Raw genomic sequence first — 17,783 nt, 5'->3', positions numbered from 1 at the left:
AGTCACAGCGTGATGTGACAGTACACCTACTTTGAGACAAGAGCTACTGTATAGTGATGCATGCTTGTTATGGTTTGAATTTATATCCAACAATTGCGAGAACGACTTTTCTGTAAATATCAGCTGCTGAGTCTAATTATTTTTTTTTATGTTTGCTGCTGGTGGTGTGCCTTGGGATTTTTTCCAATGAAAAAAAATGTGCCTCGACTCAGAAAAAGTTGAAAAACACTGCTCTAAATAAATCAGTTACAGAAATTCCACCTAGTAACAGGAAAAATGAAGTTTGAGGGCTACACTGAGAAAGTGAGAATAAAGTTACTGAAAACTTTTTTTTTTTTTTTTTTTTTTTTTTTTTTTAAAAAGGACAAAAAAGTTAACATTGTGAAATTTATCCATCCATCCCATCCATTTTCTACCGCTTATTCCCTTCGGGGTCGCTGGAGCCTATCTCAGCTACAATCGGGCGAAAGGCGGGGTAGACCCTCGACAAGTCGCCACCTCATCGCAGGGCCAACACAGATAGACAGACAACATTCACACTCACATTCACACACTAGGGCCAATTTAGTGTTGCCAATCAACCTATCCCCAGGTGCATGTCTTTGGAGGTGGGAGGAAGCCGGAGTACCCGGAGGGAACCCACACAGTCACGGGGAGGACATGCAAACTCCACACAGAAAGATCCCGAGGCCGGGATTGAACTCACGACTACTCAGGACCTTCGTATTGTGAGGCAGACGCACTAACCCCTCTTCCACCGTGCTGCCCTTGTGAAATTTAATACACTGCAAAAACTGAAATCTAAGTAAGAATAAATATCTCAAATAAGGGTGATATTTGCTTATTTTCTGTCTGATGGATAATTCTTCTCACTAAGCAGATTTTATGTTAGAGTGTTTTACTTGTTTTAAGGGTTTTGGTCCTAAATGATCTCAGTAAGATATTACAGCTTGTTGCTGAGATTTGATGACCTATATTGAGTAAAACATGCTTGAAACTAGAATATCAACTGTTGCAAAGCTGTGTCATCAACACAAGTATAAAAGTAATAATTTCAAGCATGAAAAAAAATTACTTTGACACAATTGTGTCTCATTAAAACAGATGACAGCCAAATGGAATTTGCAGTTTTATTTTCAATGAAACAATAGAAAATACGTACTCATATAGTAGTACAGTTATTAGTGAGAATATACTTATTTAATGTATTTTTGGGTTCATTGAGGTTAGCTAATTTTACTTGTTTTGGAAAGTCTTGACAAGCCAAATTTTCTTGTTCTATTGGCAGATAATTTTGCTTAGTTCAAATAAAATACCCCAAATTTTTGAACACTGACTTTTTGCAGTGTACTTTCTAAATGTAATCAAATTTAGACATTTAACTATTTCCTATACGCTAACTAAAGTTGTTAATCATTTGTTTTTAAAATGATTTACACATTTGAGTGGCTCAGGGCATGAGAAACATGTCAAAAAAGCACCCAGGCGTGTTATCATCTTACTAAATCTTATCTTAGCTGCTTTGCATAGTTGTCTAGTGGCAAAACCTGTTTGTACCGTATGGTCTTGTCCTCCGAGGTCTGGACCACTGAGGTGCTCCCTGGCACCCAGCACACATGAGTCACCTGCACAGTGACAGACATTGGCCAATGTCAGTATCTCATGACTAGGCAGTTTTTTTTTTAGTTTTTTTAAATACATGTACCAGTGCATTCTTGGCAAGCGAGAGTGCATGCAACAAAACAAGTCTATTGTTCTCACCAGGTTTCTGGAGATGTTGTGTCTCTGCTCGCATTTGGCAGATTCGATGTCCCACAAGCACATCCAGTTGTCTCGGGAGCCTGTGCACAATTTTCGTCCATCTGCAAAGCCCGATGATATTTGTTAAAAGTACATCACATTGATTTTAGGGTACAGAAGGTGAGTAGGTGCGCGTGTGTTAATATGTATACCAGGGCTGACAGCCAGTCCGTTGACCACTAACTCATGTCCGCTGAATTCCTGAATAGGCTCGTCCCCCTGGTTCAGGTCCCACATGAGGACAGTCTTGTCCCGTGAGCCGCTAAAGATCCACGTACTGCCCGGATAACACGCCAACTGGATTTTAAAGAATGCGTTTGCGTTAAATTGGTGGCGGTTTCCAACCAGCAGTATTGACGTTACCTTGGTAACCTCTCTGTTGTGGCCCTGGAAGGACTGACACGCACGGCCTTGTTTCCAGTCGTACACAACCACCACCTTCATGAAACACAAACACATTCACTTGCTTTGACAATTCTCACTGCACTCCTGGAACAATCAGTCATTTTCATGAACAGTAATCAAAAATTTAAAAAAAAATAATTGAACTGCAAATTAGAGATGTCCGATAATGGCTTTTTTGCCGATATCTGATGTCCAACTCTTAATTACCGATACATACAGTCGTGGAATTAACACATTATGCTTAATTTTGTTGTGATTCCCCGCTGGATGCATTAAACAATGTAACAAGGTTTTCCAAAATAAATCAACTCAAGTTATGGAAAAAAATGCCAGTGCTTATTGAAGTCACAAAATGCATTTTTTTTTTTTTTTTTAACACGCCTCAAAACAGCAGCTTGGAATTTGGGAAATGCTCTCCCTGAGAGAGTATGAGGAGGTTGAGGTGGGCGGGGCTGGGTAGCGGGGGGTGTATATTGTAGTGTCCCGGAAGGGTTAGTGCTGCAAAGGGTTCTGGGTATTTGTTTTGTTACGGTGCGGATTTTCTCCCGAAATGTGCTTGTCATTCTTGTTTGGTGTGGGTTCACAGTGTGGCACATATTTGTAACAGTGTTAAAGTTGTTTATACGGCCACCCTCAGTGTGACCTGTATGGCTGTTGACCAAGTATGCATGGCATTCACTTGTGTGTGAAAAGCCGGAGGTATTATGTGATTGGGCCGGCACGCAAAGGCAGTGCCTTTAAGGTTTATTGGCGCTCTGTACTTCTCCCTATGTCTGTGTACACAGCGGCGCTTTAAAAAGTCATAAATTTTACTTACAGATACCGATAATTTCCGATATTACATTTTAAAGCATTTATCTGCCAATAACATCGGCAGCCCGATTTATCGGACATCTCTACTGAAAATTTTATGAAAAATACTTTTCTGTATGATTCAATACATTTTATTCAGAAAAAAAATGTTGAATTTAAATTACACATCCTGAAAAAGAGGACAGGTCACTCTTCTCCACGACGGGCTCGATTTACTCGGCTCCAAATACCATGCACCAAACAGCTTGTGCAAAAAAAATAAGATGTCCGTTGTGTCCTGAGCAAGACACTTCACCCTTGCTCCTGATGGGTGCTGGTTAGCTGCCTTGCATGGCAGCTCCCTCCATCAGTGTGTGAATGTGTGTGTGAATGGGTAAAATGTGGAAGTAGTGTCAAAGCGCTTTGAGTACCTTGAAGGTAGAAAAGCGCTATACAAGTACAACCCATTTATTATTTTATTTATAGCGTGTACTATGAGTGGGCGTGATCTACCAACACTGCGCGTGCAATTGAAAAGCGGTGCAGACCGCCTCGTTTAAATTAGGATTTTTCGTGCATAGAGGGCTTTTACCAAAGACATTTGATCATTTTCTGCACATTCATGATATCATGCGCCTATCTGTGTGCAGCACACATCTATAATTATGCAAGACCTTTTCTGAATGGCAATCTCAACAGAAACATATGCACACAGACACTTAATTCTGTGCGCGAGGCTGCGGATTGCATCACCAGCGCATTACTGAGACTGGAATGACAAACGCAAGAAAAATGCATAACGAGAGACGTCTTCATGTATAGGTATATTATAATTTTCAAAACAAAACAAAATTGAAGACTATAAAAAACACCATCAATTGAATTTATTTAAAAAAAATAAAAAAATAAAAAATCAGCCCCATAAGCCATCCAGCAGCTATAAAATGATAAAATAGCCTAATAAACAATGTCTAATATCTTTTATTTCCGACTGTCCAAAATGTTGACACATAGGACGGAGGATTCTCGTCCGTCAATAGTCTGTGCGAGTCATATAAAAAAATAATTTAAAAAAATGCAAAACAGTGTTTGCAAACTGGATAAATGTTGATAAGTCAAACTGAGCGTGCTAAAAATATATATTAGCATTTCCTCCTCCCAATGTGATGATCAGCATATAGTTTGCATAATGAAGACAAAAGCAAAATGGATTGCATGCCTTATTTTGCCAACTTGACAGACAACCACTTTGCACACATTCAGCAGATCAGCTTTGCGTGTGCTATGAAGTAGGGGCGTAATGGTATTGTAGATACCGCACTTTCGGTTTGAAAGTCTTTACAGTAACGCCGTGATTGATTGAAACTTTTATTAGTAGATTGCACAGTACAGTACATATTCCGTACAATTGACCACTAAATGGTAGCACCCGAATAAGTTTTTCAACTTGTTTAAGTCGGGGTCCACGTTAATCAATTCATGGTAAAATGATGATGCGTGACAATATCTAACGAAAACTTGGCGTGGAGTTTTTTTCCCTGCCCCTTTAGCGTTGGCCGGGTCTGAAAATAAACTACATCTCCTAGAGTCCTCGTGGAACACCGATAGCAGGAAGTGAGGTGTGTTTGTAGTAGAAGAGACATTGTTTTTTTGGGAAATTTCCTAAAAAATGTCATCAAAATCGATCCATAACCGTTATTATATTGCTAACAGACAAACCCCTGCCATTACCGTATTTTTCGGACTATAAGTAGCAGTTTTTTTTTTATACTCAGGAGCGACTTGTGTGAAATTATTAACACATTAGCGTAAAATATGAAATATTATTATTTAGCTCATTCACGTAAGAGACTAGACTTAAGATTTCATGGGATTTAGCGATTAGGAGTGACAGATTGTTTGGTAAACGTATAGCATGTTCTATATGTTATAGTTATTTGAATGACTCTTACCATAATATGTTACGTTAACATACCAGTTGGTTATTTATGCCTCATATAACGTACACTTATTCAGCCTGTTGTTCACTATTCTTTATTTTAAATTGCCTTTCAAATGTCTATTCTTGGTGTTGGCTTTTATCAAATTTATTTCCCCAAAAAATACGACTTATGTTTTTTTCCTTCTTTATTATGCATTTTCGGCCGGTGCGACTTATACTCCGAAAAATACGGTACCGTAATAGCTTTTCCTGGAGGCAGCTAGGCACATGGACTTATACAAATAAGGTGAAACCAAATGATTTTTAGTTTAAAAAAAAAAAATGTATGCGATCAAGTAGAATTTGAAAACAAACGTTTTACCTCGAGCGAGTGCTCTTATGTTCCTTGCCATCCTAATGACCAACCAGTACTGAACATTGATTAGAACACAAAAACGACGACGGAGCCTCACTTGAAGGCACTGCCTGCAAAAGAGTGTAGCGTTACCTGGTCGGTACCCCCGGAAACACACAGGTCTGGGCCCATGGTGGTGACGGTGTTGATGGAGCCGCGATGGGCCGGCTCATACTGCACCACCTGAAAGTCGGATGTTGTTTCTACCTTTTCCTCCAGAGATGGCCTGAGCAAAGAAAACAACAAAATATTTAAATTTACGAAGGACCCAGCTTTGTAAATAATTGAGCTTGTTTTGCTTTTTATTTGGCTTTTCCTTTTACACGTACTCAAACTTTTTTCACCAAGCACCACTTCAGAAAACATTTGGCTCTCCGAGTACCACCATAATGACTAACGCTAAAATACAGTAGCGTAGTAGGCCTAAGTATTCATTAATGAGGAAGAGCTTTAATTGTGTTCACTGTAACATTAGTTTTAACAGCAACACTGTTTGAATATAGCAGACTTGCCAACCCTTCCGGATTTTCCGGGAGACTCCCGAAATTCAGCGCCTCTCCCGAAAACCTCCCGGGACAAATTTTCTCCCGAAATTCAGGCGGACTCAGGTCCATAATAACAAATATTTTATTTGAGTATTAACCCACAATTTAAACAGCATACCTGCCCAATCACGTTATAACTGTAGAATGATGGAGGGCGAGTTCTTGGCTTCTTATGTGGGTTTATTGTTAGGCAGTTTTATTAACGTCCTCCCAGCGCGGCAGCAACACACAACAGCAGTCACGTTTTTGTCAACCGTAAAGCAGTTCGTCTGCCGTAAACAGCAATGTTGTGACACTCTTAAACAGGACAATACTGCCATCTAGTGCATTTGATGAAAGCACTTTTGTGCGTGCCACACAGCAATGCATCATCAGAGAGGGTGTTCAGCATGGTTCGAAAAATAGTGACAGAATAGAACAAGGATGGACAATTCAACCCTTAACTCAACAATGAGTAGATGGTTATGTGTGTGTATATGTGTAAATAAATGAACACTGAAATTAAACTATTTATATATAATATATATATATATATATATATATATATATATATATATATATATATAGATAATATGAAATACTTGACTTGGTGAATTCTAGCTGTAAATATACTCCTCCCCTTTTAGCCACGCCCCCAACCACGCCCCCCCCCCCGAAATCGGAGGTCTCAATGTTGGCAAGGATGGAATATAGGAAAATAAAACACTGTACTTAATGAATCAAATCTTTGGCGTACCACAAGATGGAGCCCAGAATCACTGCTCTAGTGTGACCATAAGCATCCTCACTTTCCATTAAACCTAGGATAGACTTGTTTCCAACAGTGGTTAGCTTTTTTTTTTAACATTTAAAAAAAAGGAAATTCATGAGGTGCATATGCTTTCGCCATTGTCGATAAAATCAAGTGTGGGTGTTTGACAGTTTTTAAAATGTCAACATAGTGGCAGTGGTGAACTTTTTACACTTGCATTAATGTTTAAATTCAGCTTTAAACATGGTGGTTATGGTTTGAGTTTTTCTTTTTTCCCCCCTAAACACGCATACAGTTACAATATGACATCACATATTTCCGTTTTTCTTGACATGTCCAAAAAGGAGTAGGAAGAAGCACAGCTTATTTTATCCTACCCCTTTTGTTTTACACATTTAACTCAACTTGTACACACACTTTAATTCCATAAATAATAAAGTTCAATAAATAATTTAAAAACTTGTATTTCACAGTCAAACACAAAATACAAACAGACGGAGTAGACATTGAAAGGGTAAATAAAACACTATTGGGTGTAATAAATCAAATGAATTGGAAATCTCATGTAAAAAAAATACAACATAAAGTAGCAAGAAACTGGTCAATAATTAATAAAGCAAAACATGTTCTGGACCAAAAATCACTTCATATTCTCTACTGCTCACTACACTGCAAAAACTGAAATCTAAGTAAGATTAATAATCTCAAATAAGGGTGATATTTGCTTATTTTCTGTCTGATAAGATCATTCTTCTCACTAAGCAGATTTTATGTTAGAGTGTTTTACTTGTTTTAAGTGTTTTGGTCCTAAATGATCTCAGTAAGATATTACAGCTTGTTGCTGAGATTTGATGACCTATATTGAGTAAAACATGCTTGAAACTAGAATATCAACTGTTGCAAAGCTGTGTCATCAACACTCACAAGTATAAAACTACTTTTATAAAGTAATAATTTCTTACTTCAAGCATGAAAAAATAAATCATGACTTTGACACAATTGTGTCTCATAATCAAAACAGATGACAGCCAAATGAACTTTGCTGTTTTATTTTCAATGAAATAGAAAATACGTACTCATATAGTAGTACAGTTGGCACAGTACAGTAAACTGACAGTTAATATTTAAACATTTAACATTTCTAACAATTTTGAACAGAAATAGTTGATTCAAATAAATTCTTCAAAATTACAATTAAAAAAAAATTTGGCCGGGGGCCGGGCTGTATATATGCGCACTAATTGACTGAAAGAGCACGCACTTGGCGCAATGATGTCATGTTGTCGATGGAAAAATGCATTTTTAGACAATAATTTGCCTGAGCGGCTAGGAGACCCCGAGAGTAACAAGCGCTTGCCTTGTTGCCTTTCCATTATGAACAATAAATTAGTTTTTAGTACAAGTTTGCTGGTTTCAAGAAATGTAATGCCGAGCGCATATCATGTCAAGATAATGGCACTAGCATTTACTTCATTTAAGAATATTTTTCAACATATTGAGCAAAAAGGTCTCTTTTTTTTTCTACCAAGAAAAGTGCACTTATTAGTGAGATTATACTTATTTTAAAAAGGTATTTTTGGGTTCATTGAGGTTAGCTAATTTTACTTGTTTTGCAAAGTCTTGACAAGCCGAATTTTCTTGTTCTGTTGGCAGATAATTCTGCTTAGTTCAAATAAAATACCCCTCATTTTTTTTTATTGTTTTTGAACACTGACTTTTTGCAGTGTAGCGTTACCATATCTGAGTTATTGTGTAGAAATAACTACAAATGTGCGCCTCATTCACTAACTGTTACAAAAAAGATCAATTAGAATAATACGTAATGTTGGATATACAGAACATACAAACCCTTAATTATTGAAATTCAACAATTTGGTACATTTGCAAACAGCTAAAATGAAGTACAAAGCAAACTATAACCTGCTACCCAAGAATGTACGGTACAACAATTCTTCTCAACAAAGGAGAAATATAACCTAAGAGAAAAATCTAATTTAAAACATTTGTAAGCTTGTAAAACAGATAACATTTCGCATATCAGTATGTGGAATTAAACTATGAAATGGATTAACCAAAGAAATCCAAGCACTATTATGATTCAGTTTAAGAGACTGTTCAAACTACAGGTGTTCATGAAGTACACAGAACAAAAATTATGAATATCTTTAACCCTTAAAAAAAAAAAAAAAAAAAAGCGTTTAATATTTGTTTACTTACTATGGTATATTATATTTTAAATTATTTATTTGTTCACCGTTATGTTACAGAGAAAACGAAATTAGGATAAAATTGCTATGTATGAAAAGGGGTAGGATTAAACAAGCTCAGCTTCTTCCTACTCCTTTTCGGACGTGCTGTAATGAAACAACTGGAAATGTGTGATGAATTACATTGTATTGTATGCTTGTTCCAAAGAAATACATTGTATGCCTGTTCCAAAGAATTACATTGGATTGTATGCTTGTTCCAAAGAAACTGAACAGGTTTAAAATGTTTCTTAGAATTCTTCTTCCTTGTACTTTACATACACCGGGTTTGAACATTTTCTTAAACTGGATCATGTTCGTGCATTGTGTGACTTCTTTGCTTAATCCATGGGTGTCAAACTCTGGCCCGCGGGCCAAATTTGGCCTGCCGTGTAATTTCACTTGGCCCTTGAGGCGATATTAATTTAACACCAGAGCTGGCCATGCGATTATATTCAGCGGCGGTGCCGTGGTAACACCGCATTCACCGCTAATTTTCATGCTTGCCAACCCTCCTGGGAGAGTCACAGATTTCAGTGCCCCTCCTGAAAATCATCACATCCGCTTTCCATCCAGTCCAACGAGTGCTGGCCCAGTCACATAATGTGTGCGGCTTCTGCACGCCCACTTACGTGAATGCAACGCATACTTGATCAATAGTGATACAGGTTACACTGAGAGTGGCCGTATAAACAACTTTAAAGTTGTTACAAATATACGCCACACTGTGAATCCACACCAAACAAGAATGACAAACACATTTTGGGAGAACATCCGCACCGTAACACAACATAAACACAACAGAACAAATACCCAGAGCCCTTTGCGGCACTAACTCTTCCGGGACGCTACAAGGTGGGGGGAGGGGGCGGGGTTTGGTGGTAGCGGGGGTGTATATTGTAGCGTCCCGGAAGAGTTAGTGCTGCAAAGGGTTCTGGGTATTTGTTCTGTTGTGTTACGGTGCGGATGTTCTCCCGAAATGTGTTTGTCATTCTTGTTTGGTGTGGATTCACAGTGTGGCGTATATTACTAACAATGTTAAAGTTGTTTATAAAGGGCACCCTCAGTGTAACCTGTATCGCTGTTGATCAAGTATGCGTTGCATTCCCGTGTGTGTTCATACAGAAGCCGCACATATCTTGTGGCTGGGCAGGCACGTTGTTAGAATGGATGAAAAGCGGACGTGACGACAGCTCATAGAGGACGTTAAAAGCGCCTTTAAGGCACGCCCCCAAGACTGGTCCGGGTAGACTACGAGATATGACTGATGAACAACTTCGTTAGATAATGAAGGTTGCCTCAGCTCAAAGCCTGAGCCCCGACATTAATGAACTAGCATCCAAGAAAAGATGGCAGGTATCTGGCTTGGGCACATCAGATTAGACCCGTGTGTTGCAAACTGAGCAGTTTAAAGTCCTGAATGGTTGGTTTATTCATTGTTATTTTATTTTCAAATTTATTAGCATGTGGAAAAAGTTTGTTGATATATACCTCAGAAGGCTGCAAATAGAAAAAGAGGCATTCAATTTTTATTTAAAATGTATTTGATATGCCACTGATATTTTTTAATTATTATTATTATTTGAAACTTTATTTTGCATGTCACTATAAAGTTATATAAGCCTTGCTTGTTCAATATTCAATGCAAAACTTGTTTGGGTCCCTATTAAAAAGGTTAATTTGTTCAACCTTGGCCCGCGGCTTTGTTCAGTTTTACATTTTGGCCCACTCTGTATTTGAGTTTGACACCCCTGGCTTAATCCATTCCATAATTTAATTCCACATACACTGCAAAAAGTCAGTGTTCAAAAACAAGAAAAAAAAAATACAAAAATTAGGGGTATTTTATTTGAACTAAGCAAAATTATCTGCCAATAGAACAAGAAAATTCGGCTTGTCAAGACTTTCCAAAACAAGTAAAATTAGCTAACCTCAATGAACCCAAAAATACCTTAAAATAAGTATATTCTCACTAACAAGTGCACTTTTCATGGTAGAAAAAAAATAAAAATAAAAGAGACCTTTTTGCTCAATATGTTGAAAAATATTCTTTAAGTAAATGCTAGTGCCATTATCTTGACATAATGATATGCGCTCGGCATCATGATTTTTTTGTTCATGCTTGAAGTAAGAAATTACTTTAAAAAAGTAGTTTTATACTTGTGAGTGTTGATGACACAGCTTTGCAACAGTTGATATTCTAGTTTCAAGCATGTTTTACTCAATATAGGTCATCAAATCTCAGCAACAAGCTGTAATATCTTACTGAGATCATTTAGGACCAAAACCCTTAAAACAAGTAAAACACTAACATAAAATCTGCTCAGTGAGAAGAATGATCTTATCAGACAGAAAATAAGCAAATATCACCCTTATTTGAGATTATTAATCTTACTTAGATTTCAGTTTTTGCAGTGTAGCGAGCAGTAGAGAATATGAAGTGATTTTTGGTCCAGAACATGTTTTGCTTTATTAATTATTGACCAGTTTCTTGCTACTTTATGTTGTATATTTTTTACATGAGATTTCCAATTCATTTGATCTATTACACCCAAAAGTGTTTTATTTACCCTTTCAATGTCTACTCCGTCTGTTTGTATTTTATGTTTTGACTGTGAAATACAATTTTTTAAATTATTTATTGAACTTTATTATTTATGGAATTAAAGTGTGTGTACAAGTTGAGTTAAATGTGTAAAACAAAAGGGGTAGGATAAAATAAAAGTACCGTATTTTCCGCACTATAAGGCGCACCTAAAAACCACAAATTTTCTCAAAAGCTGACAGTGCGCCTTATAACCCGGTGCGCTTTATATATGGATTAATATTAAGATTCATTTTCATAAAGTTTCGGTCTCGCAACTACGGTAAACAGCCGCCATCTTTTTTCCCCAGTAGAAGAGGAAGTGCTTCTTCTTCTACGCAAGCAACCGCCAAGGTAAGCACCCGCCCCCATAGAACAGGAAGCGCTTCTTCTTCTACTGTAAGCAACCACCCGCCCGCGTAGAAGAAGAAGAAGCGCGCGGATATTACTGTACGTTTCATTTCCTTTGTGTGTTTACATCTGTAAAGACCACAAAATGGCTCCTACTAAGCGACAGGGATCCGGTTCATGAAAAGACGCAATCTCTCCATCCGCACACAGACTACTATTTCACAGCAACTGCCTAAAGACTTTCAAGAAAAGCTGGCTACTTTCCGTGCATATTGTAAAAACAAGATAGCTGAAAAAAAGATCCGGCCAGAGAACATTATCAACATGGACGAGGTTCCACTGACTTTTGATATTCCTGTGAACCGCACTGTGGATACAACGGGAGCACGTACGGTGAATATTCGCACCACAGGGAATGAGAAGTCATCCTTCACTGTGGTTCTAGCTTGCCATGCTAATGGCCAGAAACTTCCACCCATGGTGATATTCAAAAGGAAGACCTTGCCAAAAGAGACCTTTCCAGCCGGCATCATCATAAAAGCTAACTCGAAGGGATGGATGAAGAAAAGATGAGCGAGTGGTTAAGGTAAGTTTACGCGAAGAGGCCGGGTGGCTTTTTTCACGCAGCTCCGTCCATGTTGATATACGACTCCGTGCGCGCCCACATCATGCTGGTTTTTAATATATTATTAAAGTTTGACTGACCTATCCGCCTGTTTTTTTGACATTCCTTTAGCGCAGTTAGATGCGGCTTATAACACGGGGCGTCTTATAGGTGGACAAAGTTTTGAAATATGCCGTTCATTGAAGGCGCGGCTTATAACCCAGGGCGCCTTATGGTGCGGAAAATACGGTAGTTTTATACTTGTGAGTGTCAATGACACAGCTTTGCACCAGTTGATATTCTAGTTTCAAGCATGTTTTACTCAATATCGGTCATCAAATCTCAGCAACAAGCTGTAATATCTTACTGAGATCATTTAGGACCAAAACCCTTAAAACAAGTAAAACACAAACATAAAATCTGCTCAGTGAGAAGAATTATCTTATCAGACAGAAAATAAGCAAATATCACCCTTATTTGAGATAATCTTACCTAGATTTCAGTTTTTGCAGTGTACTGATATACTAAAAAGTGTTGTACTTGCATACAAATGCTTTAAGTTTACTTTTTCCTTAAGTCATTTTTTTTTTTTTTTTTTTTTTTTTTAAAAGGAGTTGAATTTCCAACCTTCTGAACCCTATGACCGTGTCCTGACTGGTAGGTTCAGGGTAAGGAAAGGATAAACGAGGGAGGAGCTAATGTGCACCCGTGTGGAGAAAAGCGTGTTCACAAGAGAGACGTCGGCTTCTTGTGTGTGCAACTTGGTTGTAAACTAACGTGACTCACAATCTCACAGGAAATGTTCCTGTAAACGTGCACACACCTGGTTATGTTTATTATTACTTGACAGGCCTTGCGCTGATACCACTGAACTTCTGTCCTTTAGCAGCCACAATGCTGGGGAAATTATCTGATTAGATGAAAGTCAATTATTCCAGCATTATCCTTACTCACACTGCATTGCTCACATGCTTAGAGGGAATTAGTGTAATGAAAAAATAACATTCCGCACCCCTCAGATTGCAGACCGCCCGTGAACTAGAAATGCTGAGACGTGTGTTGTATATACACAAGTCTGATATCATCACAGCTTCCCTCCACCGTCACACTTAAATTGCTGTTTCAGCAGAACAAGTCTCACCTGTACAACTCGGATCTCTTGCGGAATTTGCTCTGTAGCTTGCCCATGTCTGCCTCGGACCCTGTAGTGGTGGAGATAAACACAGAAATGGCGAGTTGGGGGGAAAAATATGAGCGTTCTGAACACACATTCGCCTCAAGAGGTCTGCTAAAAGAATATTTATACACACCAGACATTTAATTAGGCTCACCTGCATCTCATTCTCAATTAGTGGGCGTGGTGAAGTGTCAGTGGGCGTGGCAATGTGTCATGCATTTAAATAATAATGTCCTTATTCAGGCTTGTTACCTTACACTGCAAAAAGTCAGTGTTCAAAAACAAGAAAAAAAAATACAAAAATTGGGGGTATTTTATTTGAACTAAGCAAAATTATCTGCCAATAGAACAAGAAAATTCGGCTTTCCAAAACAAGTCAAATTAGCTAACCTCAAAGAACCCAAAAATACTTTAAAATAAGTATATTCTCACTAATAACAAGTGCACTTTTCTTGGTAGGAAAAAAAAGAGACCTTTTTGCTCAATATGTTGAAAAATATTCGGCCGGTGCGACTTATACTCCGGAGCAACTTATACTCCGAAAAATTCGGTATTTTATTTGAACTAAGCAGATTGAAAAGCTTAACGGGCCGCATGTGGCCCCCGGGCATTAATTTGCCCAGGTCTGTTCTAGATCGGGGGCCACATGGAGAAAAATCTACTCCCAAGTGGGCCGGATTGGTAAAATCCCGGCACGATAACTTAAAAATAAAGACAACTTCATATTGTTTTCTTTGTTAAAAAATAGAACAAGCACATTTTGAAAATGTACAAATCATAATGTTGTTGTTTTGTTTTTTTACACTTACACTGCAAAAAGTCAATTGTTCAAAAACAAGAAAAAAAATACAAAAATTAGGGGTATTTTATTTGAACTAAGCAAAATTATCTGCCAATAGAACAAGAAAATTCGCCTTGTCGAGACTTTCCAAAACAAGTAAAATTAGCTAACCTCAATGAACCTAAAAATACCTTAAAATAAGTATATTCTCACTAATAACAAGTGCACTTTTCTTGGTAGGAAAAAAAAAAGAGACCTTTTTGCTCAATATGTTGAAAAATATTCTTAAATTAAGTAAATGCTAGTGCCATTATCTTGACATAATGATATGCATACATCATGATTTTTTTTTTTATGCTTGAAGTAAGAAATTATTACTTTAAAAAAGTAGTTTTATACTTGTGAGTGTTGATGACACAGCTTTTTTGCAACAGTTGATATTCTAGTTTCAAGCAAGTTTTACTCAATATAGGTCAAAAAATCTCAGCAACAAGCTGTAATATCTTACTGAGAACATTTAGGACCAAAACCCTTAAAACAAGTAAAACAGTCTAACATAAAATCTGCTTAGTGAGAATAATTATCTTATCAGACAGAAAATAAGCAAATATCACCCTTATTTGAGATATTTAAACTTACTTAGATTTCAGTTTTTGCAGTGTACTGGACTTTTTTTGTGTAACACACCCAAAATTTTGTGTGCAGCATCAATTATTAAAAAAAAAAAAAGCATTGTTGACCCACACAAAATTTCCAACCACAGACATTTTGCACACAAAAAAAGTGTAAAATTATTTTGTGTAAAGGAATAAGCTGATGAAGCTAACAAGTGAATCAGTGAAGTGAAGCGAAGTGAATTATATTTATATAGCACTTTTCTCTAGTGACTCAAAGCGCTATATACACATACACATAGATCAGTATCGGTAATTAAGAGTTGGACAATATCGGAATATCGGATATCGGTAAAAAAGCCATTATCGGACATCTCTACTTTTTTTGTTCGGTTTGTACTTCATGAAGTTTTGCACTTGTTTTTTTTTGTGTGTTTTCATTATATTTGGATGTATTTGTTTGGTTGTCAATCTGGGCTATCCATTAAGTAAGACTACTTATTATGTGGAAGGGGGCAGGAAATATAAGATTTTCTTCATCCTCTTCCTTCTCAAGCATAGGTGTGTGAATATGTGTTTAGTTGCTGAAGTTTAATTGTCTATTGATCAAAAAAGCACATCAATGAATGAAAATTAATGAATGAGTAGCAGAATGTAATTCAGACGTGCGCAAATTAAGGCCCGGGGGCCACATGCGGCCCATTAAGCTTTTCAATCTGGCCCGCTGGACATTACCAAATATTTTTTTTAGATCTTTAAGATGGAAAGTGTAGCTGCCATTATGATGTTCAAATGACCGTAAGTTTTGAACTATACAAAGTATTTCAATGGTTGGAATTTTCACTTTTGCATGATATTTTAGTGACTAGTGTTGTCCTGATACCAATATTATTTCGATACTTTTCAGTACTTTTCTAAATAAAGGGCACCAGAAAAATTTCCATTATTGGCTTTATTTAAAAAAATCTTAGGGTGTGGCGGACGGTACTTTTTAGCGGCGGTATGGTACCGAATATGATTCATTAGTATCGCGGTACTATACTAATACCCGTATACCGTACAACCCTACTAGTTACTATGGTAATCTACGTCACAGCAGCTCAGACGAGGCACCAAGCAGTGTGGGTGGGGAGCGTTTCCACAGCCTGAAATGCGGGTGTCAGGGACAGACGCGGAAGGAGATTTTTACAAGAAAGTTCTATAGCTTAGTGATACATCACATATATCAGATTGTAGATGTTTTTTGTTTTTTTACTCTTCACGTTCATATTTCGCTGTGTTGTTGCGTTTGGCTTGATTGTCAAGTCAAGTCCGAGTCCATGGTTCTCGCCCGGAAAAGGGTGGAGTGCCATCTCCGGGTTGGGGAGGAGATCTTGCCCCAAGTGGAGGAGTTCAAATACCTCGGAGTCTTGTTCACGAGTGAGGGAAGAGTGGATCGTGAGATCGACAGGCGGATCGGTGCGGCGTCTTCAGTAATGCGGACGCTGTATCGATCCGTTGTGGTGAAGAAGAAGGAGCTGAGCCGGAAGGCAAAGCTCTCAATTTACCGGTCGATCTACGTTCCCATCCTCACCTATAGTCATGAGCTTTGGGTTATGACCGAAAGGACAAGATCACGGGTACAGGCGGCCGAAATGAGTTTCCTCCACATCGAGAGGAGCCAGATGAGGTGGTTCGGTCATCTGGTCAGGATGCCACCCGAACGCCTCCCTAGGGAGGTGTTTAGGGCACGTCCAACCGGTAGGAGGCCACGGGGAAGACCCAGGACACGTTGGGAAGACTATGTCTCCCGGCTGACCTGGGAACGCCTCGGGATCCCTCGGGAAGAGCTGGACGAAGTGGCTGGGAGAGGGAAGTCTGGGCTTCCCTGCTTAGGATGCTGCCCCCGCGACCCGACCTCGGATAAGTGGAAGAAGACGGATGCATGGCTTGATTGTAAAATATGTCAATTGAGAGGGGGTGTGACGTTCATATGTTCTCAATATTCAGGGTTTTATCGTTCATAGAAGAAAACAATTCCATTCCATTTTTAAGGCGGTCTGTCATAACATTTTTAGCATTCTATCAGACTTTATTGTGAGGTTTAGTATTAGTTTTCCTAAAAATACATATACCGGCCCCCAGACACATTTTTTCCCCTCTAAATTTGGCCCCCGACTCAAAATAATTGCCCAGGCCTGATGTAATTGATAAAGACCTTGGTGACAGTGGGTGTACCTAATGCTGTGTCTGGCGTTTACGCCATACTTGCCAACCTTGAGACCTCCGATTTCGGGAGGTGGGGGGTGGGGCTTGGGGGCGTGGTCGGGGTAGGGCGAGGCGTGGTTGGGGGCGTGGTTAAGAGGGGAGGAGTATATTGACAGCTAGAATTCACCAAGTCAGGTATTTCATACATATACATATATATCTACATCCTGAAAATATGCAAACAAAACTGTGTTTAGATCATTGATACTTCAAACTTGCATAAATATAACATGAATATAACATAACTTGCTAACCTTCACTGGCTCCCTGTGCGTTACCGAATCAATTTTAAACTCCTTTTATTTGTTTTTAAATGTCTAAACAACCTCGCGCCAACCTGTCTCTCTGACCTCCTTCAGCCTTACTGCCCCACCCGATCCTTAAGATCAGCCGATCAGCTGCTGTTGACGGTCCCTGACACAAGGCTGAAGCTTAGAGGTGACAGAGCTTTCGCCGTTGCTGCTCCCAAGCTCTGGAACGACCTACCCCTGAGTGTTAGACAAGCCTCCTCTCTTCCTGTTTTTAAATCTCTCTTAAAAACATACTTTTA

At 38.5% G+C, this 17,783-nt stretch overlaps 1 protein-coding gene across 2 annotated transcripts in view; it reads right to left on the bottom strand.

Annotated features, from left to right (window-relative positions):
- Positions 1–17,783, bottom strand: part of wdr31 (WD repeat domain 31) — a 37,398-nt gene that overhangs the window by 7,798 nt on the left and 11,817 nt on the right. For both annotated transcript variants that reach the window (XM_061928163.2, XM_061928164.1), the window contains exons 2-7: positions 13,556–13,616; positions 5,427–5,559; positions 2,164–2,238; positions 1,953–2,097; positions 1,762–1,862; positions 1,558–1,625 (exon numbers count right to left, since the gene is read on the bottom strand). In XM_061928163.2, the coding sequence (XP_061784147.1) occupies positions 1,558–1,625; positions 1,762–1,862; positions 1,953–2,097; positions 2,164–2,238; positions 5,427–5,559; positions 13,556–13,616 (583 nt within the window). The remainder of the gene's footprint in view (positions 1–1,557; positions 1,626–1,761; positions 1,863–1,952; positions 2,098–2,163; positions 2,239–5,426; positions 5,560–13,555; positions 13,617–17,783) is intronic.

The sequence above is a fragment of the Nerophis lumbriciformis genome, linkage group LG03, assembly GCF_033978685.3.
Source record: "Nerophis lumbriciformis linkage group LG03, RoL_Nlum_v2.1, whole genome shotgun sequence".
Classification (NCBI taxonomy): Eukaryota; Metazoa; Chordata; class Actinopteri; order Syngnathiformes; family Syngnathidae; genus Nerophis; species Nerophis lumbriciformis.
Note: the sequence above shows the minus strand (reverse complement) of the source record. Positions and strands in the feature narration are given on the sequence as shown.